General features: G+C 35.3%; 2 protein-coding genes and 1 long non-coding RNA gene across 8 annotated transcripts in view; 2 read left to right on the forward strand and 1 right to left on the reverse strand.

The window, feature by feature from the left end:
• The window catches only part of LOC122413123 (neuropeptide CCHamide-2 receptor-like), a 132,066-nt gene extending 124,749 nt beyond the window's left edge, over nt 1-7,317 (forward strand). For all 6 annotated transcript variants that reach the window (XM_043423279.1, XM_043423278.1, XM_043423276.1 and 3 more), the window contains 2 exons: nt 3,266-3,374; nt 6,064-7,317. In XM_043423279.1, coding sequence (XP_043279214.1) covers nt 3,266-3,374; nt 6,064-6,482 — 528 coding nt within the window. In that variant the 3' untranslated portion in view covers nt 6,483-7,317. The remainder of the gene's footprint in view (nt 1-3,265; nt 3,375-6,063) is intronic.
• On the reverse strand, nt 6,880-26,943 carry LOC122413122 (6-phosphofructo-2-kinase/fructose-2,6-bisphosphatase-like). Its single transcript, XM_043423275.1, has 5 exons — nt 25,263-26,943; nt 9,763-9,927; nt 9,474-9,634; nt 8,582-9,238; nt 6,880-7,849 (listed from the first exon to the last, which is right to left on the reverse strand). The coding sequence occupies exons 1-5, from the start codon at nt 25,474-25,476 to the stop codon at nt 7,421-7,423; spliced, it is 1,626 nt and encodes a 541-aa protein (XP_043279210.1). The 5' UTR covers nt 25,477-26,943; the 3' UTR covers nt 6,880-7,420.
• On the forward strand, nt 26,527-27,746 carry LOC122413130 (uncharacterized). Its single transcript, XR_006261513.1, has 2 exons — nt 26,527-26,643; nt 26,935-27,746. It is a non-coding gene; the product is annotated as an uncharacterized lncRNA (long non-coding RNA).
• The last annotated feature ends 49 nt before the right edge of the window (nt 27,747-27,795 follow it).

The raw sequence follows: 27,795 nt of genomic DNA on the forward strand, positions 1-27,795 counted from the left end.
AACTAAATGAAAGAAATTATGACAACAATACATTAAATTACTTGACCAAAGTTTTTTAAAATTTATTTGAATTCGTTTACACACAACCATCCACCTCTTTCTTTAATAATGTAATTACACAACATAGAATTTCTGTTTGGAAAGAACGTTTTAGAGGTTATAATGAACGAACGTTTTTTTTCTCATTGTTATTATTATTATTATTCAACACTAATTAGTCACGTCATTAATAATATCGATTCCTTCCACTTTTCAATAACCACTTTTATTTTTCTACACTCTGCACGCAACAGCACTCCGGCGGTCATAACCTCAAACGTCAACATGACGCGAAATCTCGCAAATTTGCTATCTATGTATATATTACGATATCGGAGTAGAACAGATAATTCTTAATTTTCACGACACATTATTCACGTTTTCACTTCTCAACATTTTATTCACTCTCAGTACACTGTATGAGATCAATTAATCCACTTTTGAGGTTTCATTTATTATAGATATTATTGTCGTGAATTGGGCTCGAAACTTATTGAAACTTCTTTTATGAAAAAAATAAAATTGATTATATCCACTGCTATTTCCAATAATGTTTTATTTATTTACACGAAATTTGCAAATCTTGCACCGTTGATCCACGGGGCTACGATCGCAATCACTTTATAATAACATAACAGACGATAACAGACGGTATACAAGAAAACATTGAGGACTATCAGAAACTTTCTCATCGGCGATTGGTCGAGACGGATAGATTCTCACCGGTGATTGGTTATGATGGGCATCAAGAAGCCCTTGTATGCATCGGGCTGAACCCATATACGGATACGTCAGCTGCGTAAATGTGTTGGTACTTTTTGCATAATCTTGAGCCCGTGCAAAGTTTTTTCTCAGCAATTACGCCACCGATCATGCTGATTTTGGGCGCAATCGAAAGAGAATTTCTTAATTAGCTGAAAGTTCAATTTTCAAATTGCGACATAACTCCTGACCTTCGCAATTCAAGAAAATGACATGTCGATTTTACCCCCACCACCGTGAATCGTTTTATTCAGAGATAATATAGTCTCGGCGAGAGCCTCGGGCCAGCAGACGATAGGGCTATCAATGTACTTGTCCCGAGACTCTACCGAGTCTCTTGATCTCGGCGAGAGCCTCGGGCCAGCAGACGATAGGGCTGTCAATGTACTTGTCCCGAGACTCTACCGAGTCTCTTGATTACAATTGCGAAGACTATCAAAAAAAAATTTAATTATTGCAATATTTCCATAAAAATCCAATATTATCAAAAAAAATCCCGGAAATAAAATTTTCATGCGAAATAAAATCAAATAAATCACGATTTCGAAAAGAAAACCATTTATTTTTGTAATTTCATTCAAAAAACATTCAAAACTCAATAAATCATTTGTTATTTTCAATCTAATTTCATTTTACTTTTGTTTTTCTTTCATGCCCGCTCTTCTTTAACATAGAATTGTTCGAATCCACGCGTGACGGTGTGCACTAGCACAAACGTACCGTTACAGTATGTGTTGTTCGATTTTTGTAACTTCACCATATAGGGATTATGAACTTGCATGAAGATTCTGAAATGCTGAATATAGTGCAATTTTTGTAAGACTATTCCAAGTGTACCAAGTATACCAGTAAGTGGTAGCGTGCTCATCAGGTAAATCAACGGAAGCGAAGATGGCAGGTTCGAATCCCAGTGAAGGTGCAAAATTTTTCTGCGTAAATTAATATCAGAAGTCTCGGAATCTATGAATATAATAAGACCAAATTCGATCGGAAATCAATTTCTAATAAATAATTTAATATTTTTAAAATTGTTGAAATTTTGATATCGCTCCAACAGGGCTACCCAAAAAGGTCCTGACCTATTTACCTCATGAGGCCCTAGTCCAAAAAGCGTGACATTCCTTCCGAGGGCCCGATCAGGCTTCCAAATTAGGGCCCTAATTATAATAGGGAAAACTAATCGGGGCCTCATAGCGGCTTCAACCAAATTGTCGCACGGGATCAATGTACGCCAAACAAAGAGTACAAATACAAAATTTGTCATATTATGCACAAATTTCGTGTAAAAAAACATGACGAATTCAAAGTAAAGATCCCCGTCCTTAAAAGTTAAAAAATGTGAAAATCATGGAATTACTGTCAAATTCTACGCAATAATATGCGTTTAAAATTGTGCGACTTTTTCTCGAACAGTACCCATGAATTTAATTCCACTTTGAAAAAATTGTTCCTCGTATTGAAAACAATTTAACATTAGTTGATTAATAAAATCGATTTTGAAACAAAGATAATCACGCCGTTGCACGAATGAATTTGACGTTCAATGGGGTTCCACATATGTAACAAAATCGAACAGTCGAGCAGATGTCCCAAGAGTAAGGAACACAAGGGAGTTTTTGTGCCTGTGTATGTGTGTTGAGGAAATGATTTTACTACCACTGTCTCCCGCACGAAGAGAACGTAATCGAAAATGTTGAACCATGCAGCTGTTCCCGGCACAACGGTTGGGAAGTTGGAGTTCGGTGTAAATGAAGCTAGAAGTGGGGGTCGATGGCACGCGACACTATAGACTAGCCACACAAACGCATCCATATAAAAAGTTTCCCCCTATCGTCAGCAGCAGTCGCTCTGTCTACATCATTCGGCTTCGTATAACGGTTCGCTCGATTCTTCTCTAGTCTAAATCTGTACGTTCATCTACCAGGACGACCGTCGATGATTGATTTTTGAGGCAAATACCAATATTAACTCGATTTTATTGCATTTTCTTCTTAAGCTAATCATTTCTTAAAATCATGAAAAGATCGTCATCGGTGAGCAAGACATGAATTATCTATCTCCGTTTTGTGTGTGTTATTTTTTTGATGACTAGATGAGAATATTATTGTGACATTTTAAGGCACCCAACCTCACTGAGAATCAACAAGATATACAAACAAAAAGGATCAAATCATCTACGGGTGACGAGGTGATTAAACGAAGAGTTATAAACAAATTTATTCGTAAATGAATGGCACAGTGTTGTATGCTTATTTTGTTCGTGTATTTATTTGATTGAATCAGTAGCCCGAAATCAAGGCTATAAAAATCAAACGTGGATCACTTATTCAGTGTTCTGTTTTAACCCAATGTTAAAAGACACCAAAATTTGAAGGAAATGTGAGACAAATGGTCGCGAGAAAAATCGTTAATCGATTATCCCCCGCATGTACATGTATTTTAATTTAAACTTGTAATTATTTAGGACGGACCAAACACAAGGGAATATTTGCAATTGGCTCTGGAAAGGGTTCTCGAATTGCAGCGAACACTGAATGACAACACGTACTTCATTGACGAAACGAGTGATTTGGGTAATTAAGTCGAATTTATTATTTTTAATGTTGTTTCCTTTCTTTTATTGTCATCGAAACATGTTTATTTTTTTTTTTTTTTATTTAGAACAGCCACTTTTTTTAAATATCGCGATGGAATGTTTTTTCATTTTCAGACAGTTTATAGGCATGTCTAATAATGATAATTAGTCGGGGAAAATAGAAAAACTCCGAAAAATGTGAATTACGAGCAGAAAAATAATCGTTAGATTTTTGCACTTATGCAATTTCTGCAAATATTATAGGTATTAGTTTTACATGAATCATAAATATACATATAGTATATATACGAATTCATTGTCAAAATGAATGTACTATGTTCGCTATAAAATTCGTTTCAAAACATACTTCTATTCTACGGGATATGTTCAATTTCATGGATGTGATGTATCATTAGTGAGTGCGGAAGGGATCTTTAAATATCAATAAGAAAATTAGAACTTTTCAAAAATTCACGGCAATATAGCGAAAAATATAACAAAAATATAGCGAAAATAATAAAAAATATAATATAGCGAAAAAATTATAGGAATATAGAGAATATAAAATGTTTAGAGTGTCTAAAGGTGGTGATTTTATCAGAAGATAAAAAATTTCGGGGTTGTCAAAAAAAAATATAAAGGAAGGGAAAAAGTCACAGAAACACGCAGTTTCAAATAATGCATTTGAACAAATTCTTAGCTACAGAATACCGATTCGTTGAAATAGCATGTTCCTGACATTACATATTTTGTTACCACCACCTCACCAACATTTTTTAGAAAATGAATTAACAATGGACCCATCCACCGTGTGTGAGTGTGATTAATCGAGTTTGCCGAATTTTATTTAGATATAACCAAAGTAATTGGATGGGTTCGAAACATCTCGAGATGTGCGTGAGGTACCCTCGGGCATGTAAGAATGCAGTGTTTCGAGGATCTTCAAAACCGCTTAATTTATGGAACTAATAAAATAATTAAGCCTTCCCCGACGGAATATCGTTAGTGATAACCAATAAAAGCAGTTTATATGTAGAAAAATTCCATCATCGTTTTTTAGAAAAGTGGTTCTTCGAAATATTTACCACCGATGCATTAGGGTAATTTCATGTCAAATCTATCAATGCTTGGAACCGACCTCTTCCGAATTATATGATTTTTTATCAGAATTTTTTTTTTTTATTATAAAACAAAAACCTGGCAAAGAAAAAAAATTGATTTTTTTCAAAGTTTATACAAAATTCCGAACTTTACAATTTTACGAAGTTTTCAAGATTGTTTTTTAATATACCTCAAAAATTATTTTAGTGACAAAAATGGGTTTTTTGTGTCTATTTCAAAGGAGGTATTTGAGGTTAGAAAAAATGTATGTTGCAAAAAATTTTCAAAAAATGATAAATTGGCAAGATTTTGAAGGTTGGAAAATCGTAAAAATCTAAGTTCCGTATTAACATTTTTGCGTATTTTTTTTTTAATTCCTTTCATTGATTCAAAAATATCCTGAAAATGTCAAAAAGCTGTTCTTTTTTTTTGAAATACACTATGGGTCAAAAGTTTCCGGACAAAAGTCAGAAAAAGTTCCCGTGATCTTTTTTGTGCCATAACGCCGGTAGTCCAGATATATGGATGTGACAAAGCACATTTTGAAGGAAAGACATTCAGCTTTATTTTAGGTTTTTTGAAATGTCTTTACGACTTTTTTTACGGGTGCCTCGTCATTATGAAAACGTTCATTATTTGTTTTTATTCTTTTCGTTTTTAACTGGACCGCGTTTTTCAATAAATTTTTTTGTCCTGAAATCTGCGAACGAGTTTTCAACAACACAAGCCTCAGTTTTAATTTTGTTTTTGAAAAAATTGAATACGTTTTTTCAGAGTGTCTCGTTGTTAGCAAAAAAGACAAATTTTTGTATTAGCTGTGTACTGCGACAACTATTGGATTTCATAGAATCTTTCTAGAGTAAAAAAAGTTATGTTTGCAATAGTTCCAGTCGGTGGAATTTTTTTCAGTTATTTTTCACAATTTTCCAGTGGAACTTCAAGTACATTGATTTCCATATATGGGGTTTTCAATAACATTAACGATGGAGTTTTTAATAAAACTTCAAGAGAGAAAAAAGTTTCATTTCCGGCACATTGGAACGTTGATAAGTTGATCAGGGTTTTTCGAGAACTGTGGAGTCGCCAAGATAATATACGAGAATTTTCATTTTTTTTTTAAAGTCAATACCGAAATTTATCAATAATAAATTCGAATATAATAACGAAATTTTTTCACTCTGGATATTCCAACTTGACATCAAATTTAATATGCGACTTTGATTTTTACAATTTTCCAATTTTCAAAATTTTGCCGATTTATCATTTAAAAAATTTTTTTTGTAAAATATATATTTTTTTCATAGCCCTAAATACCTCCTTCGAAATAGACTCAAACCCATTTTTATCGCTAAAATAGTTTTTAAGATATTCAAAAAATAATTTTGAAAACTTCGTAAAATTGTAAAGTTCGGAATTTCGCATATCTTTTAAAAAAAACTTTTTAATTTTTTCCTTTTGGCAGGACTTCGTTTTATAATAAAAGAAAACTTGTGATAAAAATTCTATAATTCGGAAAGGGTCGGTTCCAACCATTGGTCGATTTAAAATGGAATTACCCATTAATTTTTACTTTAATTATTTCTCAGGAGAATCAGACAACGACGATGATTTGATGAAACACGTGGTAACGAAAGTATTTCGCGATTTACCAGGAACAACCAGCTCAAAATTAGCAGGAATAATAGAGCGTGAAACTCGTGTGAAGCAAGAACTTTCAAAAATTCGCTTCAAAACAGTCCAGCTTTCGGGTTACGACACTTGTCGTAAGGTGGCTGTACATTTCATGAAAAAAGCAGTGCAGAGCGAAAACCCTCGTCGACTACCAGATTCCCCAATGAAATTACGTCGCAAGTCGATCGGTAATGCAGATTTTATTCACGATATGGATCGAAAAATTTTGGCGAAAAAATCGGACTTTGAGTTGAAGTTGAGGATGCTGACGGAGCTGGATATTCATCTCGCAACCAAACAACGTGATTACACAGCCAGATTAATGAGACACTAATTCATTCGCGTTACATCTTTTTCTTAACCAACGAGTTTCCAATCATCGATTTCGAGTTTCTAGTTTCAATTCTAGTCCGCATCTAGTCTTAATATTTATACAATATTTAATATGATTTTTGTATACACACCTGTTTGGAAATCATAGTCTCGCTTGACATGATTTTTTTTTATGGAATATTCAGAAAATCGTTAGTTTCTCGACTTATTCCTTCGAGCGCAAAGTAAAAGAGTGATGCAAAATAGTGAGAAAAAAAACCGATAATTGAGTTATTTCAGGAGTGGAACCATCTCGCTATTAATTTATATCTAGTCAGCAAGAGGTCGCGTAATGTACTTATTAATTAATCTTAATCAATGCGAAAAACATTTTTGAAAAATAGCAAATAAACATCATCTTGACTGTGTAAAAAAATCCTTTATGCTTTATTACATACATTTGTTGTAAATGATTAAACAAAGAGCGTTCTCCAGTGGCCTAGAGACTAAAATTAAAAAACGAGTTTTTTTTACCCATTTAAAGAATAATCTACGCATTATCGATGAACCACGTATTAAAGATAGTGTGCTAGACCATCGTTTTTCTCAACTTCATTAAGTTGAATTCATACCGTCAAAGTTCAATTAGTCATTATGATAATTGAATTTTGATGCTATGCGAACTCATGTTGGACAAACATAATCTACGAAAGGGAAGGAGTTTGAGGGAGACCGACTAATGATATTATGTGGAAGGAATAAAGGATAAATACGAATAAAATCAGAGCTATAAATAAAGGAAAAGGAAAAGCTATGCAATTGATTCAAGCATCAAATAAAAATGCAATGGATGTCAATTCTCTGATTGGTTTGTTATTTTTCGCAACATAGAAGGTTCAACGTAAATTTCAAGCGTACGAGCAGGGACGAGTAAGAATAAAAACAGGGGGTGGATTTGACTTAATGCTGCTGAACGAGAGTGGGAACGCTCGAAGGATTCCTCCAGGGATCAGGTATGTCGAAATGTGGAGGAACTGTTGTGAGTGCATCGTCTGATTTCCGGCTAGGGTTACAGTTTTTTGGCTTTGTTCTTGTTGTATTTACGCACTCTATAGGTAATTTTATCAGATCAAGACGATAGTCAAAACCTTGACTCGTTAAACGCAGTATCGTGTGCAATGGCACGTCCATGTATGGCAATTCCTCAGGTTTTTTATCCATGAAATAACCGATTAAACATCGCAACACCGCCTGATGCGAAACCACCAACACATTGTTTGAACACTGTAGCTCTGCGATTACTGGCTCAACACGATGCATTATGTCCAAGTAACTTTGACCCCAGGGATAGCGATAACGCAGTTTGTCCTGATCACGCCATGCGAATTCCTTTGAACAAAAATTTCACGACACCTCATATTAGTAAAATGACGCAAATACGTTATCATTTGATCAAAGTAGAGTATGAAATTCAATCAAAAATCACTAATTAAGACCATCGTTACACGAAGCTTCAATGGAATTGATGATATTGTCACTTTATTAATTTTTTTGTTCCGAAAGAACAATGCCGCCAATTCATTGCGTTTTTATGAAACCTTATTTGTACATATTATGTTTCCAAAATTTATCTATTCTTTGTCCACCCCTGTCCGTTTTCCATATTGAATATCTAAAATTCTCTGTGACGTATATAGAATCTCTGTTCTTTCATATCTTTTTCCTACCAGATCTCAAACCAGTATATTTCTATATACATGCCAAAAAATGAAAATTAACGCGTTTGATAGTATTCAATTCATATGTGTTTTTGTATCAATATAATTTTTTTCAATTTTATGCACGATCAAAATATGCTCATGCTACCGTCGAGCCAACTTTGAGTCACGATAATGTCAAAGCCTTTTCCATATCAGGTGGAATTGAAGCATTGCCAATTTAATCATTCATTCATTGAAATAGGGAATTGGTTAGAAAAGAAACACACACTACATTAAAAAAATCAATCAATCAACCAGAAGATAGATGAAATTTTGAAAAAGGTGTTTCTCTTTGAAATCGGTCGTTTTTATACTTTTTTCGACCGTTTCCTGGTCGTACAATCCGCTAGGGTTCATTTACCTGGGGGTAATGTTGTTGCATTTCCTCGTAAGAGAGTCCTTCGCAAACGCCAGCATGGAGTTCATTGAGTTCAGCGAGATGTTCCCGCTGTGTTGCTTTAATGTCGCGAGCCGTTGCAATCGTGCGCCTTAGTTGACTCGTGAGAATTCGAAGATCAGGAATGTTCATGGCGTTTATGCGAGAGGCGAGCGCTTGTGCGTAACATTCGCCACGTGGACTGAGGACGGCATCACCACCGATTTTCCCAAGTACGTTATTCTCGCTCTCGCCGTGTCTTGAGAAATATAGCGTATGAATTTTTGGACTGACCGAACCCAAATATCCGAGAACGTTGGACTCCACGTGACCGCTTATGCCGCTCGCTTCGATGCTCATCGTCACCGTGTTTATACGAATCCGTGGATAATTTTTTTCCTCCAGCGGCTCGTGTACCAGCAAATAATGCGATACTCTCATACGCAAGTCTTCAGCCGCTGACGCTGCATCCATCCCGGCGTAATCTGCGCTATTGCGAATTATCTCGGCATAATTTCGCTCGAGCACTCGAGGATCGTCGCAAATGCATTCGATGAAGAGGACGCGGTAACCAAGGTCGATGCTTATGTAACCATAGACTTCAGAGCGTTGGGCACGAGTTATCAAACACCCATCCAATATCTTTAAATTGAAAAAAAAAATCATTTAGTAGAACCAAGCTAACAATAGATTGAGAAACAGCCTTTAAATGTTCAGGGAAATGCGCGATTGTACAGAAGTTACGTATTCAAAATGGCTGCAGACTCCACCGGCGGTAGATTCATTCGAGTGTGATTCGTTTTTATTTTTGATGCTCTGAATTTTTTTTTCTTTTTTTAAATTACGCTGCTATTGAATGATCATCAACTTTACTCACAGCGACTGTATTTCCCGCTCGAAGCCACTCAACGCAATCCTCCATAGCCTCTCTCAACGCCAGTGATCTTAGGCTTAAATTGGCAGCGATATCCGATCGAAAAAACTCGTGACTTCCATAGAGCTCGAGCTTTTTTCGACGATAGTCACTCACCCGCAGAACTGTAATGTTTTAACAAATATAAGTAATCGAAAAATGTTGATTTTTTGTAATAAGATTCAACACTGTCCATACATTTCGAAGTCGTCACTCCCAACAATGATAATGGAACACAGAATAAATCACGTACCTTTAGCAGTTTCTCCATTCCAATTTGAGCGTCGACACAGACTCTGAGCGATTTGGGACTTCCCACGACCAGGAAGACCACACGTCGCGATCACAACTCCGACAAATTTTTTTCTCGATCCAAGGTTTGATGGAGTTCTTGATCCACAAACTTCTGATCCTGCTTCTAGAAAATGAGCACCACGATAAATAATCTGAATTTATCTATCTCGATTCTATTTTTTATTCATGTCATTTGTATTTAAGGAAGTTGAGGCATTAGAATGAAAATGATGTCATCGCTTTTAAACCGATTGCATCTTATAAAGTGAAGTGTAAAAAAAAATCAGTTAAATTTTCAGACAGTTTAAGAGCGTCGTTGCTGAGAAAAATCAATAACAATTTGGGCCAAATAACATGTAATCTTATGGAAGTCAAAACACATTCAGTGATATCTCCTTTAAAAATGATGCTAAAAATATGAATTTTTTTGGGCAATATGAGCAAGGCTTGCTGAATAATGTCATTTTTTCAGATTTATTAGGAGATTTACTGAGATTATATTAATAATAATCTGTTTCTCATGCAGTTTTTTGAGGCTAGGATCTTCACCGTTCGTGTTTTCGACTGAGCTTTCAACAGTTTTTCGTCTTTTTTTTCCCAACTTTTCTTTAAAGTATATGCAACATTGACAAACTGTAAGTTGGCCTAACTTTTGAAAGGTATAGGTCGTAACTTTTGGGTAAAAAAAATTACTGTACAGTCTCAACTTCCTTAGGCATTTAAAATTTTATAAGGCTTAAGCTGAGTATTAAAATACGAAAATTACTGTTACACCAATGAAATTATAATTGTTACCAGCGGAATGCCAATTTTCATGACGAACATTTTTCATATTATAAAAGAGATTGAAATGAAAAAACAATTTAAGAGACTTCCATGAAAACTGATATTTTACATGAAAATATTGGCACGAATTCCAGTTTTTTCCCCACATACATCATATCCGTTGGACTTATTTTATACGTTTTTCCTGCATTGATACGGGGGGTTCAAATTATTTTGCGAGCCAGAAATTATTGGAAATTTCAACGACTACGATAATAGGCTCGTTATGATAAAAGTGAATTACTAAAGCAATGATGAAGCCCGAGCCTAAATAAGAAAAGAAACACGAAATAATTATTTTGTGGTGGCTGTTATAACTATACCATGTGAAAAAAATATAATAAAATAAAAACTGTTCTGAGCATTCACCAATACGAAAATATCTCGCAATGAAAACAAAAACGTTTCTCAACGAGTGCTGAGCATCTGGTCTATTGGAAAATTATATTGCAAGATCTCACTTATGAAAGTGTGAATTTGAAGAAAAAAATAAAAATGAAGAATGTCGTTTGTATTCGCCGTCGTTAGGGCATGCCTGGTGCATGAATGCCTATTACGTGCATGTATTCTGCCTAAAAAACTGAGAATGACGTAAACTTGTTGCCACTTTCGTTTTGTCACGAGGAGGGCCCGGACGAATTGTAATCGGTCGAAAACGAGGGCTCGGTCAATGGTCCCGTCATTTTTTAACTTCAACGTCGTTCATAAGCCGTGGCATGTGGGTATATATACTTAGAGGAACGGAGGAATGAGTAGGAATATGAATCCAGCTCGAATACTCCAAAAACTATTATTTTTACATCGATATAACCATTCAAGATCACATTTTTGCAGGAACATTATAATGTATCATTGGATTTTTAGAATCAATAACTTATCAAGATTACAGTTAGAGTTTGATTTTTCAAATCTCAGTCTACCGAAAACTGTTGTCATTGCTTTTGGGGTCAGCTCCTCTATTGAAGCTGTTGAAGCTTTGTAATAAAATTCCAAGAAATTGTAAGAAAATTGATTTGGGTTCATATTGTCACTTATTTCTATGAATATACAAATTTTCGAAGATATAGGTACACGATGATCGCACGTAGTGATTTACTGTACGTGTGTGCAACCGTTCGTACATGTTGGAAGAAGCTTATATATACAGCACGAGACTCGAAGAAATTGCTATTTTCGGTTCAGAACTTTCGTTCATGCACCTATTCTGCTGCCTATGATTGCTGGTAATTTGTCATTTAATCATTGACACACTCTAATATCAACATAAGGGGGTGGATGTGATCGTTGCGTGTTCATACTGTTCACTGCCTACGTCCAAATCCTCATATATATATATCGATCGAATTTATGACTGCTGTTACCGTGCTACGTTTTTTTAATGTCTGCTGTGCTGCCGTGTGCTACGTTCTGAAGTTGACGTCAGATTTCCGATCATAAACAACCAATTTCAACAATCAATCACAACGTCTAAAAATGGATGTCGTCAGATCCAACCAATCAGAAACTCGAGAGCATCAAAGTGCCTTTGATGGTGTTTATAAATACAGACGCATAAATTCTTGAATGTGTTGGTGACTTTTGCATAATCTTGAGCTCGTGCAAAGTTTTTTCTCAGCAATTATACCACCGATCATGCTGATTTAGGGTGGAATCGAAAGAGAATTACTCAATTGGCTTAAACTTCAATTTTCAAGTTGCTAAATGGCTCCTGAGCTTCGTAATTCAATAAAATCACATGCCAATTTTACCCCCACCACGGCGAATCGTTTTATTCAGAGAAAGTATAGTCTCGGCGAGAGCCTCGGACCAGCAGACGACAGGGCTATCAATGTACTTGTCCCGAGACTCTACCGAGTCTCTTGATCATCTACACCCGCAAGACTCTTATGCGTTTTTTCTTTTTGGATTTTCTTTTTATTATTTTGTCATCTATTTTTTCTCTGCGCCGATTCTGGTGAGAATTCGTATTCGAGACTTTTGAGATCGCTGATTACGAATCCAGCAATGGATTTTCAAATTTCAAAAAGGCGGATCCAATAAAGCGATCGTCAAATGCTAAAAATACATCAATTTCCAGGAAACTCAGTATCTAGAGGTTTTCGCGATCACGGATTACGTAACCGGCATTGGATTTTCAAAATTCAAAATGGTGGATCCAATGTGTTGGACATAAAATTCTAAAAACGCAACAATTTTTCTTCAATCCTGTATGTAGGGGACTTTTCGTTCACTTATTATGAATCCGACATTAGATTTCTTCAATTCAAAATTGATCCGGCGATAGATTTTTCAAAAACAGTAGAAAAAAATTACAAATGACCGGAACATCATTTTAAGAATAAAAACCTGATAAGATCACGGAATAGGTTAAAATCATAATTACATCACAAACTTTTTTCTGCCAAAACACATAAAACGGTGTAAACATATTGATTTGCCATCGTGCCAATTTTTTCGTGGTTTGTAGACAACGAAAACAAATACTTCTCAAATTTCCAGCTTTCTAAAAAGTGTCCTTCTCAATGAAAAAAAATTATTTTTTTCAATTTTGTTGAAAATTACGCGAAAATTAACGTGGACCATTAAGAAAGTTGTTTTATTAGAAAGTATGTGCAAAAACGGAAACTTTATCATTTGACATTTTTTTTGTGTGACCATTAGTTTTCAATACACAGAGAATTGAAAAAAAACGGAAAAGCAAAAACTGTGAGTAAAATTGAGCAGTTAAAACTTTGAAATTATTTGTAGATATTTCTGACACTTCAAACGACACACCAAAAATTTATGAAGTCATTTAGAGATTGTAAAAAATTGGGGTGGCTCACTTGATATGGAATACCCCATATATATTAGGGTGGCGCAAAAAATCGACTGTTTTTTTTCAGGGTCTCCCACGAAAATATGTTAATTTATCATGTTTCAAGAGCCCCCTCCAAAAATCAACTCAACAAACAAATTTTTTAAAGTCTCTCGAGATTTTTAAAAATTCCAAAAATAGCCAAAATTTGACTTTTTTCATTTAAAAAATTTTTTTGCTCGATTCACCGAAACTTTGTCCAGAAAAAACCAATGAGTTTCTGAAATTTTTAACTCAAAATATTCATTTCAAAAGGTAATTAATAAATGATTAATAATAATTTATAATTCATTTTAATTTTTATATGCTTTGCTTTCGATGCTTCGTGAGACCTTTAAATATTTATATATGTATATATATTGTAACAAGATTTTTCCGGGAAGGTACGATCTGTCCCTTCTCGGCTCACTCATCTCGTCCCGCGCTACTCTTCGGCTATGAGAATAGACTGGGCGCCAAGTACACAAAGTACCGTTGAATTAATCGACATGATTTTGTCGATTCCCGTGATGGTAACACAACGCAAAATTATCATTTAGAGTGCACGAGAGAAACGAGTGAACGAGGACGGTCACTCGTTTCTGAGTTCATCTGAGATACAAAAGGTAGAGGGGGGGATCCTTGGGGCAATGTAACAATTACGAAACATAAAAGAAATAGTCAACAACAAAATATAAAATTTAGAACAATATTCGCCATTTATTAACAATTGTAGCCGAGGAAACAATTATACAAAGAGAAAGATACGTGATCGCGCCAATTAAACTTAACCAGAATAATAATTTGGAAAAACGATAGCTTTGATTCGCCATTACGCGCTGGCCCTATTTACAGGCAGGTAACTAAAACGTCGCAAGCGGCCTACTCGAGTTCGCAAGGTAACTACAGGTAATATGTAATAGGTAACTGCGATTAATGAAATTGTAACTCATTGCCTATTACGGTAATTGAAGGCAACAAGTGACCGCTGCGAAACAATTCCAGGTAACTAACGCGAGTGTCGTAGGTAGCGCAAAGGCAAAAGGTAATCGAAACACATCCCCTATCCAATAATTCAATCGCAAGATACTCTAAAACACGACGACAACATTACGAAAGATAACGGCGACGCGAACTTCGGCCACACGAAAGGTAGCGCTAGCGTTCCGCGATTCTGAACAATACACGGAGGCAATGCGAAAGGCAAAAGATACTTGAAAGTCAATCGGCGACGGAAAATAGCATAATACAATAGAACATCGCGGAAAAGGTAATAGAAAATACGTCGGTCATTAAAGGCAATCAATACTACGAGATATATCAGAAGAAAGGCGCGATACAAAATAAGCGAAAGAAAAATACTGGAAAATAAAGCCGTGGCTAACCGCCGTACATTCCGAACGCGACAATGAGAGCAAGAGGGATGCTACGAAAACATCGTCCGACGAGCGCGCCCACGTGCAGGGAGAGAGAGACAAAAGATAACTCGAACTTTACTGCGCGTACTACTCAGCGCTTTATTGAAACTTGAACGAATAATCGCCCATATATAATTTTCTCGAAATAAAACAATAATGCTTCGAACCAAATTAAGACCGAATCCGTTGATAGAGTTGAGCTTCTGAATAAAAACTACAAAGAATGGAGACACGGGAAGTATCGGCCACAATCTCGCTCGATACTTCGACCTACATGTCTCCCCAAAAGAAAATGCCCAAGGCAACAAAACTCAAAAATCGGAACTAAATTCCGAAAAACGTGGTCCTCAATATTCGGCGCCATCCCCACCACTAGGCCCACGAACCGCAGCGCTTACCCGCTAGGCGTGAACTAGAGCACGGGCTCAGGTCCACGCTTTCGCGGGAATTCAAATTTCGAAACGCGACACATCGATAATTTACCTTCCTGTTGCTCTCGCTTCTCCCGTCCACTTGAAACACTCCTCCCGACTGGATTACCATGATTCGAGTGCCTTTCCTCTTGAAAAACTTTCCTCAGGAAACTTCCTCGAATCCCACCTGACGAGGCACCGTATCGCACGGACCGTGGCACCCGAATTTACGGTGTAGCGGACGGTGCAATTCTCGGTTACTACAGCGGGAGAGGCACGGGCGACGTTCAACGAATAGCCTATGGCTGCGTGTCCTTTCAGCCGTCCGTTGATCGAGAATGATACTGGTTACTCGAAGACGGTGTGGGAGGGTGGTTCTCGCGAACGAAATCGGGTCCAGCAACAGCAAGGCATCGTCAAAATAAAAGACGGTTCACGAAGGCAAGCGGCGGAGGCGACACCGAATATCTCAAAACAACATCGAAATTTACTGTGAATAAACATCAAATTAACTCAAAATAGACAATGAAATTCTCTCTTTTCCTGCCACGTAGGTAATAGGTAGCTAAAGATAACTAAAATCTCTCAAATCGGTAAGGTAAGCGGTTTTTCGAACTTAATATTATAATTACGCAATGATGAGTCCGGCTCCGACCAACACCCAACGAGTCGAAAGGTCGTCAAACATGGGCCACATGGGCACAATATATATGGGTCATTCATATTTTTATACATGTTAAAAGAAGTCTTCAGCTAAATTTTTAGCTCGTTATCTCCACGTATTCCGGAGTCATCGATTTTTGCTTAAAAAATGTATATCTCTGACTATAATTATCGTCCCCTCACTTAATACGGGTCATTTTTTTTTTCATTTTCAACCCTCTTTCTAAATAAAAATGAAAAAACGGAAAAATAATTTTTTTTAATGGTTTTTCAGCTATTTTTAGTCAAAAAATTGCTTTTTCGTTAAACGGGACACTTTTGATTTTTTTTTTTAAATTCACAAAATTCTGTGTTAAAAAATAAAAATTTGAGCCTTGATGTAAGATGGCCTACAAATAATTTCTAGTAATAAAAATTGAAAAACTTATTTTTTTCTGTCATTCTGATTAATTTTTTTTCTAAGATCACGTAATTCCTTCAATCAGTCTCAAAATAAGTCTCAAAAACAGAAGAAGTCACAGCTCTTGAGCTCATAGGACAATTTATAAATTAAAAAAAATGCAATTTTCAAAAAAAAATTTTTTTTTAATTTTGAGAGTTTGAAGCATGTTCTGAGCCGAATAACAAAATTTCGCAGATTTTCAATAGAAAAATGGCCTAAATTTTCGGTGAGGGGGGGGGAGGGTTCTGCTTTGCCCGGCTGTTCTACCTTGCTCTACTCTCTCCTATTCAATAAAGAAAGTGCATTTTATGTTTGCATAACGTTTCATGACCTTTTTAATGTTTTTCCATGATGATTTTCTTAATAACAGAAAAAACATAGAAAAGTCGTTTGAGGGATCGTTAAATTTTTTTTGTTCAACTCAAATTTTGGGAAAGTCACTTTTTTACATGTATTAAGATCCCTTTTCGGCCCACGAAAAAAAATAATTCGATTTTTTTTTAAGCACCCTATTATATATTGTAACGAAACGCTCTAGCCGACCTGGCCTGAACGCCGCCACGCGTCGGTTCGAGCAACCTTAATAATAAGGAGCAGGTATGAAGGAAACGCGGACACTGTTAATTTTGGTAAAATATAAAAATAATCAATTTTATTCAACTATTAGACCGAATTTTGACAAAAATAAAAGAAATTTTGCGCCTTGGCTCACTAATTTCTTACTCTCGTGTTATTTTTCTGAAAATTTTGATCGTAATTACTTGCTCGGGCGACTTAAAATAACAAATTACGAAAAGAATTAATTTCTGAAGAATATAGCGCGGCGAAGTTCAGAGCGGTGCCGGTTGCCCCGCTCGGGCTCATGCCTACCGGCCTAAGATGGCCGCCACCTGTCAATAACGACGAGCGTGGTCGCCGCGATGTTTTGTCCGCGATCTAAAAATCGCGGAGTTTCGTTAGTTTCGACGGGCTCGGGCCGTCGCGCGAGTGTTTCGTCACAATATATATATATATATATATACACACATAGTGCCTGTTCGCTATTTTAGGCCTTCGAACTTTTGAGTCTCAGCTGTAAAAAGTTCATATTTTCGGTTTAAACATGGGAAGTAGTTGTTTTATAGATAGACCAGCATATAGAGTAGCAAAAAATCGAAAGTGAATTTTTCGAGTCTATAAAACTTAGATATGCAGAATAGCGATGGCGCGAAAAGGCGAAAGTCAAAATGTCGATGTGTGAAATTGGAGATCACTGAGTAAGTGAGTGAGTGAGTGAGTGCGTGAGATGCGTGTATTTTGAGTTCCACTGCATTTCTTTATTTTGATCGGTCGACAGTCTAACGGTTCGCCATTTTTACTATTCGACCTTTTGGTGTTTCAGTATTTCAACCTCAGTAATATTTAGTCTGTTGTTATTATATTTTCATAATTGTGTATATTCACAGTATTGCTGAATGTAGTAATTTATGAATTGAAAGAGTGATAGTCGAATTTTCAGTAAAACGATATTTTAGTCGTCGTTCTATGAGCAATCCATTCTATTTTCGATGTAAACGTGCTTCGAACCTTGAAGTTTCTACTGTATTCATTTTCGACATTCAAAAGCTTTAGTCGAATTGATCTGTCTTCATATTATTATTCAAAGTTACTAAACTTGAGATCTTTGCTGTTGCGATTTGCGCAATTCAAAAAGAAATGATATCCCCATAATAAACGTTTTCAAAGTAAAAAAAAATTACGTCAAGTATTAAAAAGTCGCAACCTTGTTTATAATATTATTTATTATATTTTTTCTTCTAATTATTTATTCTGTTCCTTTACAAAAATATAATCATATCAATTCAGTCAAGTCAAGTACTAGTGATGTTCGTTTTTATTATTTTCTTTAAAAATCTAAAAAATAATTCAAGTTTTTGAATAAAAACTTGGCATGCATGGTTTTTCAAACTAATAAGTGTTAAAAATTATTTCAATGAGTAAACTCCTCAAAGGCCTGTACTAGCAGTGAATTTATCGAGCTTTCTATTTCATTCAAATGAACGTTAAATTCAGAAAAATAAAAGTAAATGTCAAAATATAGTAAAAACGAAAGTAACCGAATTAATTTTAATAGATATAATAGTCTGATAAATGTATCATTTGATAAAAAAAAACTTCCTTGAAATATAAGTAGAAGTTTGAATATCCAAAAAAAAGTAATGAACGTGTTTTAATCGGCGTACTATTTAGTCCTTAGATTAGAAAAATTACAGACACGAGATTAGATGCATGTATACACGGGTACCTATGTATGTAATTGAATTCAAGCTTCCTTCAATTTGCCTCCGATACAGGGCGATGGAGAGCGTCCTTACGGAACTCATTTGGGTTCGAAGGAACAAGAGTTACAAGGAGAATATAAAATAGCAAAATTTGAGATACTGGTGTGCATGGTTCACTTAGATACATTTTGAAAAACCATACACGCTAAGTTTTTGTTCAAACGCTTGAATTTTTTCTTGATTTTTAAAGAAAATCATAAAAACAAACATCACTAGTACTTGGCTTGATTGAATTGATATAAATGATCAAGAGACTCGGTAGAGTCTCAGGTAAGTACATTGAAAGCCCTGTCGTCTGCTGGACTGAGGCTCTCGCCGAAACTATACTTTCTCTGAATAAAACGATTCGCGGTGGTGGGGGTAAAATTGGCATGTGATTTTCTTTAATTGCAAAGCTCATGAGTTATGTTACGGCTTTGAAAATTGAACATTTAGCTAATTAAGAAGTTCTCTGTCGAATGAGTCCAAAATCAGCATGCTCGGGTGTCGTAATTTCTGAGAAAAAACTTTGCACGGGCTTAAGATTATGCAAAAGTTACTAACACATTCAGGATTTGACGTATCTGTATACGCGTACTCCAACCGCTACAAACATAGGCCTCTTGGCCCCCATGATCGCCAATCCCTGGTGAGAGAAATTTTGTTGCAACCATTGAAGGGTGAGAGAATTTTTAGGCTAATGACATTAAATCAAAAGAGCAAGGAAGTTTGGCGGAAAGCTAAGGAGCTCGGGAGCTCGAAAGCACTCGAAAGTCACCAGCCCAAGTTCACGTCATGTTGACGTTTGGGGTTATAATGTTATGAAGTGCATGCGGGAAAATAAAAATAATTTTCGCGTCATCTAACGAAGTGCATATTAATATTTATTTTGATAAAACTTGGGGTATACTAAACCGGTATAAAAGCGGCCGCGTAAATGTAGACTGTGATCTGTGAGTGAAAATGAAAAAATATAAAAAAATGCGCGATGCATATGTCAACGAAACTTTTCAAGATTTCATTATTTCGTTCGATTGGAAATAAGTGTCAACTGAGATAATCTTTCAATTAAACCAGAGTGCGCGGAATATTGTGCAGTGTAAATATATCATCAGTTGCGTGATTAAATATCATGTGTAATAATGTAGGTTATATATACGAGTGCCCTTTGATAGCTGTGTGGTAATAACGAACCGGCCGGGGTTCGATGTTACGAAGTGCGGGACAAATGTAACAAACGTTCGTATAGTTAGTGAATAATATAAATAAGGCAAATCAGTTTATCAAAAATAGGTCTGGAAGTTGTAAGGAAAAATGTTCGTCAACCTATAACGTCAAATTTTCTTTGCGCGATCTGAAATATTATGGTTGATAATTAATAAATCAACAACACACGGATATTTTATTGATATTATTTTTGAATATTCAGATATTTTGCATGCTATTGAGTTTGGCTCTGCTCTTTCCGATCCTTGTTTTGACTCCATCGGTTTGCAGCGGATCGATACATATTATTAATTGGTTGCCTAATATGTGTCCTCTGATTTTCTACTACTTCTTCATGCTGATTATGGTAACGTGATTCAAGAGGTTTCCGACTATGATCATTAATTGCACATTTTGTACATCAGATTCTCAAAACAGTTTTTGGTCTTGATATAAGTGTAGTTATTCTTTTTCCACCTGGTCTGTCGAGTAATAAATTTTGAAACTTGTTCCAAAAAGTCTTTGGATGCTTTTTTTGCTGATAGTATGAAAAGTTGAATCTTCGGAATGCGGTAGGCAAACACAAATTTTAACAACAATACTTATGAAATAATATTATTTATAATAATATTATTGAAATAACGTGTATGTTGAGTATTCCTATTCTACAAACTGCAAATGTGGAATTATTAGTGAAAAGATTCATTACGATAAGTCTACAGTTGCTCAATTTTGGATGCGATTAAGTATAATACCTGCCAACATCATGGAAACCTACAGAATTTCTGAAAGTTATGTGCGCTATGTCATTTTAATGTAACATCATGACTTCTAACAACTTCTCACTTTAATACTATAGATTTGGATCATTGAAATTCAGCACAAATCTGCAAACTATAAAATTTATATACTTTGCCATTCATTTTACTTTTTAACTCTCACCGTAACATAAAAATTCATTACAAAAGTCTTCAGTAGCTCATTTATGGATGGATTTGAAATTGCTGTCTTCCAAACTCATTGCGCAGATACATTGAATCGCAGCAGATACCTGCGAACTTGGAAATTTCTATGGATAAGTACATGTGCTAAGTATCACCCCCTATCTTTGATTATGGTAATATGTAATGGAACTTTGTTCAGCAAGTTTTAAAGTGTTTCTTTTCAAATAGTATTGAAGTTTGTATTACTGCGATACGGAGGGAATACCTTCAAACTGTGATATTTTTGTGTCGCAGCATGTGTGCCAATCATTTAAATTTATTACTCCAACCGTAACATGTAATTTCAAAAATTCATCACAAAAGTTTTCAGCTTTACTAATGATCTTAATTATCCTTTTTCTAAATTCTATGCTAAATTTCTGAATTTCCTAATTTATTTCTAAATTATCCTAAAATGAAATTGTTTTCCTCCACAACCAATACAGGTACTTTAAACGTCTTTGAATTCTGTTGCTCTGTTGAATCAAGTACGCTCAGTTTTTTTACTTCTTTGAATTCTGACATAATAAATGTTTCGGGGTGCCTTTTTTCTGCAACTATCAAACTATAGATAATTGGATATCCACGGCCACTTGCAAACTTTGGAAATATATTTCATCGGGGGCATGTTTTGGATGACACGAAAATGTCTAGATTCAGAATGCAAAAACGACATTTAAAAATGGCCAATTCTGTTGGATTCGTTGTGTCTTGAATTTGATCTATCTTTTCTCTTTTCCTTTCTTTTCACTAACGTTATAAGCCGGAAATCATATCTCAGCCCGCAACAAGCATTGCTACATGCTCTTGAGTTTCCAATGGACAAAACATATTAGAAGACAAGGAGAAAAATCACCAAAGTCCAATTACAAACCTCTATCGAAATATTTCCAGTACAATTTTGACGAAATTTAGGTCTTTTTTCGTGGAAACCAACGTTATAAGCCGAAAATCATATCACGACCTACAACCTGCTTTTCACCGTGCTCTTTGGTTCCTAATTGACAAAACATATTACAGTACAAGGAAAAAAATCGCCAAAGTCCAAGGAGAGACCTGTGACGAAATATTTTCAGTACAATTTGGATGAAAAATAGGTCTTTTTTCGTAGAAACCAACGTTATAAGCCGAAAATCATATCTCGGCCTCCAACCCGCTTTCCATCGTGCTCTTTGGTTCCTAATTGACAAAACATATTAAGGTACAAGGAAAAAAATCGCCAAAGTCCAAGAACAAACCTGTGACGAAATATTTCCAGTTCAATTTTTACGAAAAATAAGTCTTGTTTAGTGGAACCCAACGTTGTAAGACGAAAATCATAAAAAATTTTCACAAATCTTGAAAAAACATTATCTGTAAAAAAAACTAATCTGTATCTATTTTTTAAAGTGTCAAAAGAATCAAATAACAAGTAAAAAATAAAAAACCGAAAAATCGCGCTTGAAATCATTTTGGAAACCGATGCCTCATTCTTCTTATTTGATTCGAACAGCTAAGTCAATTGAAAAAAATTCCAACTAATTTACGTGCAGCATTAAAATTTATTATATCAATTCGAGGCCAAGTATTTTCTAATGAATTGAAAAAAGTTACCACTTGAGTTACGTGCAGCACTAAAATTTATGATATCAATCGAAGGACAAGTAATGTATGAGTAACTCCAAATTTCAACATTATGGAATTGTTCTAAGAAGCTTTTAAATCCAAAAAAATCACATGCAAGACCATAGAGTCATTTCTTACTCTATGGTGGCAAAGACTTATAAGAAAATCGATTCTTTTCAGACTTTCAGGAGCTTCTGATATTATTCACAATATTCGACGTCGATTGGATCGATACAAATTATGTTTAAATATGAGTTAAAAGTACTTGTCCGGCCCATCACTTTGCATTAAAATTGTTTATTCAAATAAAAATCAGGGCTTCTCTAGAACTGATCGAGCACAAATATTCATGCAGAGCGAATTTAGAGAGTTATCTTCAAGTAATATTCCCTTAATTGCACTAATTGAATAAGAATGGAAACGAATTGTCCTGTACTATACAAGGGATGTTATTGTGCATCGATAAATAAAAAACATTTTGCACATTAAATATGTTCAAGCTTCCAAAAATAACTCCCCAGTTGGTATTGGAATGACGGCAATTTTTACTTCTCACTTTTTCCAGCGAATGAATTTCATTCGGTATAACTAACCTATACTATTATTAAGAACATTAAACTAATAATAAATCGCATGTCAATAAATTTTTAACCGGATTCTGCCGTACAATTTTGTTTTTTTTATGATTGATTTTTATTTGAATGAATAGTGATGGGCCGGACAAATACTTTTAACTCATATTTAAACATAATTTGTATCGATCCAATCGACGTCGAATATTGTGAATAATATCAGAAGCTCCTGAAAGTCTGAAAAGAATCGATTTTCTTATAAGTCTTGCTACCATAGAGTAAGAAATGACTCTATGGTCTTGCATGTGATTTTTTTGGATTTAAAAGCTTCTTAGAACAATTCCATAATGTTGAAATTTGGAGTTACTCATACATTACTTGTCCTTCGATTGATATCATAAATTTTAGTGCTGCACGTAACTCAAATGGTAACTTTTTTCAATTCATTAGAAAATACTTGGCCTCGAATTGATATAATAAATTTCAATGCTGCACGTAAATTAGATGGAATTTTTTTCAATTGATTTAGCTGTTCGAATCAAATAAGAAGAATGAGGCATCGGTTTCCAATCAAGCGCGATTTTTCGGTTTTTTATTTTTTACTTGTTATTGGATTCTTTTGACCCTTTAAAAAATAGATACAGATTAGTTTTTTTTTACAGATAATGTTTTTCCAAAATTTGTGAAATTTTTTTCGAATTATATTATTGTAAAGAAACAAAATAAATAATTAGAGGAAAAAATATAATAAATAATTTTATAAACAAGGTTGCGATTTTCCAATACTTGGCATAATTTTTTTACTTTTAAAAAGTTTTTTATCGGGACATCTACATATTACATATGCATTCGAACCACTTTGTATACCGCTAGTCTCAAAAAGAACGGGGAGAAAAACATGTTGTATTCGGGCCTGCTGCACAGTGTCAAAGTCCAACCGAGTTATCTGCCAGCACGTTTAATCCGATAATAATACACGAAGGAAGCGCTTTGCTATAGATATTCGCGCGTGAAACGAGCAGACCAACTTAGCCCCACACATGCAGATGACGATGACAAATTTTCAACCGATTTTCCTCGTATACACGGAAATTACTCACACAATTAGCGGATCTGTAAGTTCTTGAAACTGTGGGATTCCATTTCCAAGTTTGAACAATTAATTAAATTTTATTTTTTTTATTTTACAAATAATCTTTCAACGATCAAGAGTTCTGTATCTTTTGAAAGAAGAAAGACGACAGATCTCTTTCTTTGTTAAATCTATTCGAACGAAATTGCTGGATTAGTGCTTAAATTTAGCAATCATATTATCCGTTGTTGGAATTACTTTTATCGATTTTAATTCAATTTGAATTACATAGTAATAAAAATTTCATAGTAATCGGGAAATTAATGAGACAAGTTAATGGCCATCAAACGATCGTTAATTTTATAGCGAGTGCCTCAAATGAAAGATGTTAACCACACATTTCGACATCCACAGCAGTTTCTAATTACTACAAAATTAATTTGACTGTATGTTCAATCCGTTGAAGTTCACTTCGACTGTACTGGGATCTTCGACCATCGAGATTTTTATTGAATTTATTTGAACTTATGGCATAGTCCTATTGGTTCAAGGGTCGAAATATCTCTTTGAAGAAAAACATGTCTTCTCTGTATCGTTATCTTCGAAGAAATCAACAATTCTCCGCAATGCATACTATTTTTCTCGTCAGCTTGTTCGTGTATCGATTAGTCAGCGAATCAATGAATGACGGTTAATAGTCTGGTAGAGTGATTGATTGTAATCCCAAGTGATTTCAAACGATTCTAATTCAGCTTAAGTTTTCTCAAGGGTTAATGATGCTGCTGGATGTAAAAACTGCTCAATAATTGTGATTCTCTTGGCATCAAATGTGATTTTTTTCTTTCAAAAGTGGCATCCTTCCATCAGCGATTCATTAAAAAAAAAGACTCGATGCAAAATAAAACAGTTCTTGATCACTTCGAATCATCATTTATTCGCAGGGTCTTGATAAATTAATTTATTTTCGCACATGAATTCTACCCTTCGGAAATACGTGTTGACCTAAAAAACTACAAGACAAAGCTTGATCGAAATGTTTGATTGTTGCATTCTCAAATTCCCGTAATTAATGAATGATAAAATGAGGCATAAAATAAGTTTTCATAAATAATTGATGAAATTACCTTGAGAAATTTCTTCGGCACAGGGTGGCATATTTGTAGTCACGTCGTTGAAAATACCAGTTGAAATGTCGGTTGTCGAATCGACAATCTTCCCGTCCCGAAGTAAGGTAAAGCTTGGTAGGCCAGTTTGTAGAACGAGCTTCCTTAGCGCTATACAATAGCCGAAAAAAGGTCCGGATAAGAAATCGAGACAGGCGGTTAGCCAGCAGGGCATAACCAGCCGGGCTCTGCCACAAATATTGCTTGTTTCTTTATATTTTGTGTAGGTCGATCACAATATTCAGCCAGTTTCGAAAAAAGGTTCGTCGAAACAAGGGGCTTGATCGATGTGGAGCCAAGAGATCCTCGTTGGAGAGAAATTAATTTTAGGGAAATTAAAAGTGGCTAGTGATAAGAGTGAAAGGAAATCGTGTCACTAACGATCAAAATGAAAATCCCAAGTCCTCCAGCAGCCTCGACGGCAACGACCGCACCAGCGGATCAACATACGGACAAAATCAAGCACGTCCGGGGGAGCTCGAATCGAGTTCCGTTGACTATTTCTGTATTCAACTTTCTTTTCTTTGTACCAAAATAGGAAACAAAGAAAACACGCAATTTTTGTTTCGCTCTTCAGGCGATGAAGATTATATCTCTGTTCATACATACATGTGCGAATATTTTTAATATATATATATGCGTGTGCGTGGATTTTGTTCAACAAAAAAGCGTGTGCTAAAGTCGTTCTTCAGAAAAATGGTCGCTACTCGTGTGTCTTATTATAGACAACAGATCCTCCCTCATTCCAATTTGCTTGATCCTCACCTCCGGAGCCAGTTTGCGAGCTTTTTGTTATCAGTGATACAATTTAATCAATATCAGCCCGTGAAACAGGCTATCTCTAGAAAATGGAACACACCCACACGCGCAATCGTTTATTTTTCGTTTAAGTTCACTTCTCCCAAGGTCTTTATTGCGAAATGACAAAAATGCAAGTATATTCTTATCTCTTTTTCAAAAATATCTTTCCGCCGTTATTCACATTGATAGATCTTGACGTTTTCTGGTTGAATCACACCAGAGTCAATGTTTTTGTTCGCTCGATGTTTCCTTGTACCTCGTCAAATTTCTCTCGATAAGAAATGAAATGTTTTCAAATAATTCACATATTCCCAAATGGAAGTGCTGCTCCGTAGGAGCGGAAAAGAAACTTTTAACTAGCGTTCGTGCTTCCACTCAAACCTGGTCCAATAAAACCGTACCGTCATCCACACAAGACTTCTATTTTCAGCACACGCTTCCTCCAATATATACCAAATTTTTCCTTTTTTTCACAGCGTTTAGTTACGTCGCGTCTCTCACACACTCTACAGCGAGAAACTTGCACCTCGCTACAATCTAGGTGAGCATTTTGTTTCTATTCTATTTACGTGTAGAATGTTTCCGGAGCAGTTTCGTTCACCTTCACTGTCAACTTCCACTTAGTCCTTCTCTATATTAATTCCATATTTTTTCCTTATTTTCGTGCTCACTTTTTACGAAATTTGTGTGACAATGCCTCCGAGCGAAAACTAAAAGGCCCCGGAATGAAGATACGCTCCCGAGATACGCACCTGGCGATCCCCAGTTCTTTCAGACTCACTGATTACTTTTGGTCATTAACTCCAGTAATGTGCTTATTATAATTTTTCAGTACATCTCCCGATGACACGTTTCTAATTACGGTGTGCAAAGAGTGTTGGATGCTTATGACGCGGGTTCGCAATACCGACTGAAACAGAGTACAGTCGAGGTGAATGCTTTTAGTATCGACCCGACAACGCAAGAGCCTCACTCCCACTCTCACTCCCCTATCGCTAACTACGTATACCATTATATAATAGATAGATAAATGTATAGATACAGGGTGAGGCAATCGTTCATTAATGCGTTCTGGAGTATCTTTGAACCACTTGGAGCACTTGGAAAAATTATATTTTAGATGAAAAAAGTTGTAAATGAACAAACACTTTCAATTACAACGATTCTTTGAATAAGTGTTCCCTTAAGATTACTATAAATCAACAAACTTCAGTAGATTTATATTTTTTGTAAGTTAATTCAAAAAATTTCTCCGGGTCAACTCTTTAGTTTCATATTCGCGATGGTAATTTCATGTTGCGTCATTTGATACAGGAGCCTTAAACCGATCGAACCTCGTGGAAGTTCATCGATCTAAATTGAATAAAACCACTCGATAATTCTGCTTTTTCAATATTGGAATATGAGCAAAAATAATCCATCAGCATAAAAATAAAACTTGTTATTAAACAATACACATGAAAGCGTGCTCGCAGTCCTATAAGTTTGTTTATAAAACGAATATACAGATCAAGAAAGAACTCGACACGAGGTCCTTTGTCGCTAGAGTTAGAGTCACTATTTTGACCACTGCAACGCTCAGTTAATCGATAGATCTCTTAGAGTAAAGTTCAATGAATAAAATATATAATTGCTCTGCTGAAACTTTGTGCCATTTATTTCGAATCCTGCTTCCATAATCCAATATTCAATA

Source organism: Venturia canescens, chromosome 7 (genome assembly GCF_019457755.1).
Source record: "Venturia canescens isolate UGA chromosome 7, ASM1945775v1, whole genome shotgun sequence".
Lineage (NCBI taxonomy): Eukaryota > Metazoa > Arthropoda > Insecta > Hymenoptera > Ichneumonidae > Venturia > Venturia canescens.

Coding starts and splice junctions, on each gene's coding strand:
- LOC122413122 (XM_043423275.1), bottom strand. CDS start 25,476: ATGCCCTGCTGGCTAACCGCCTGTCTCGATTTCTTATCCGGACCTTTT. Junction 9,928..25,262: donor TGCCGAAGAAATTTCTCAAG/GTAATTTCATCA, acceptor CTCATTTTCTAG/AAGCAGGATCAGAAGTTTGT. Junction 9,239..9,473: donor GAGCGGGAAATACAGTCGCT/GTGAGTAAAGTT, acceptor TTCAATTTAAAG/ATATTGGATGGGTGTTTGAT.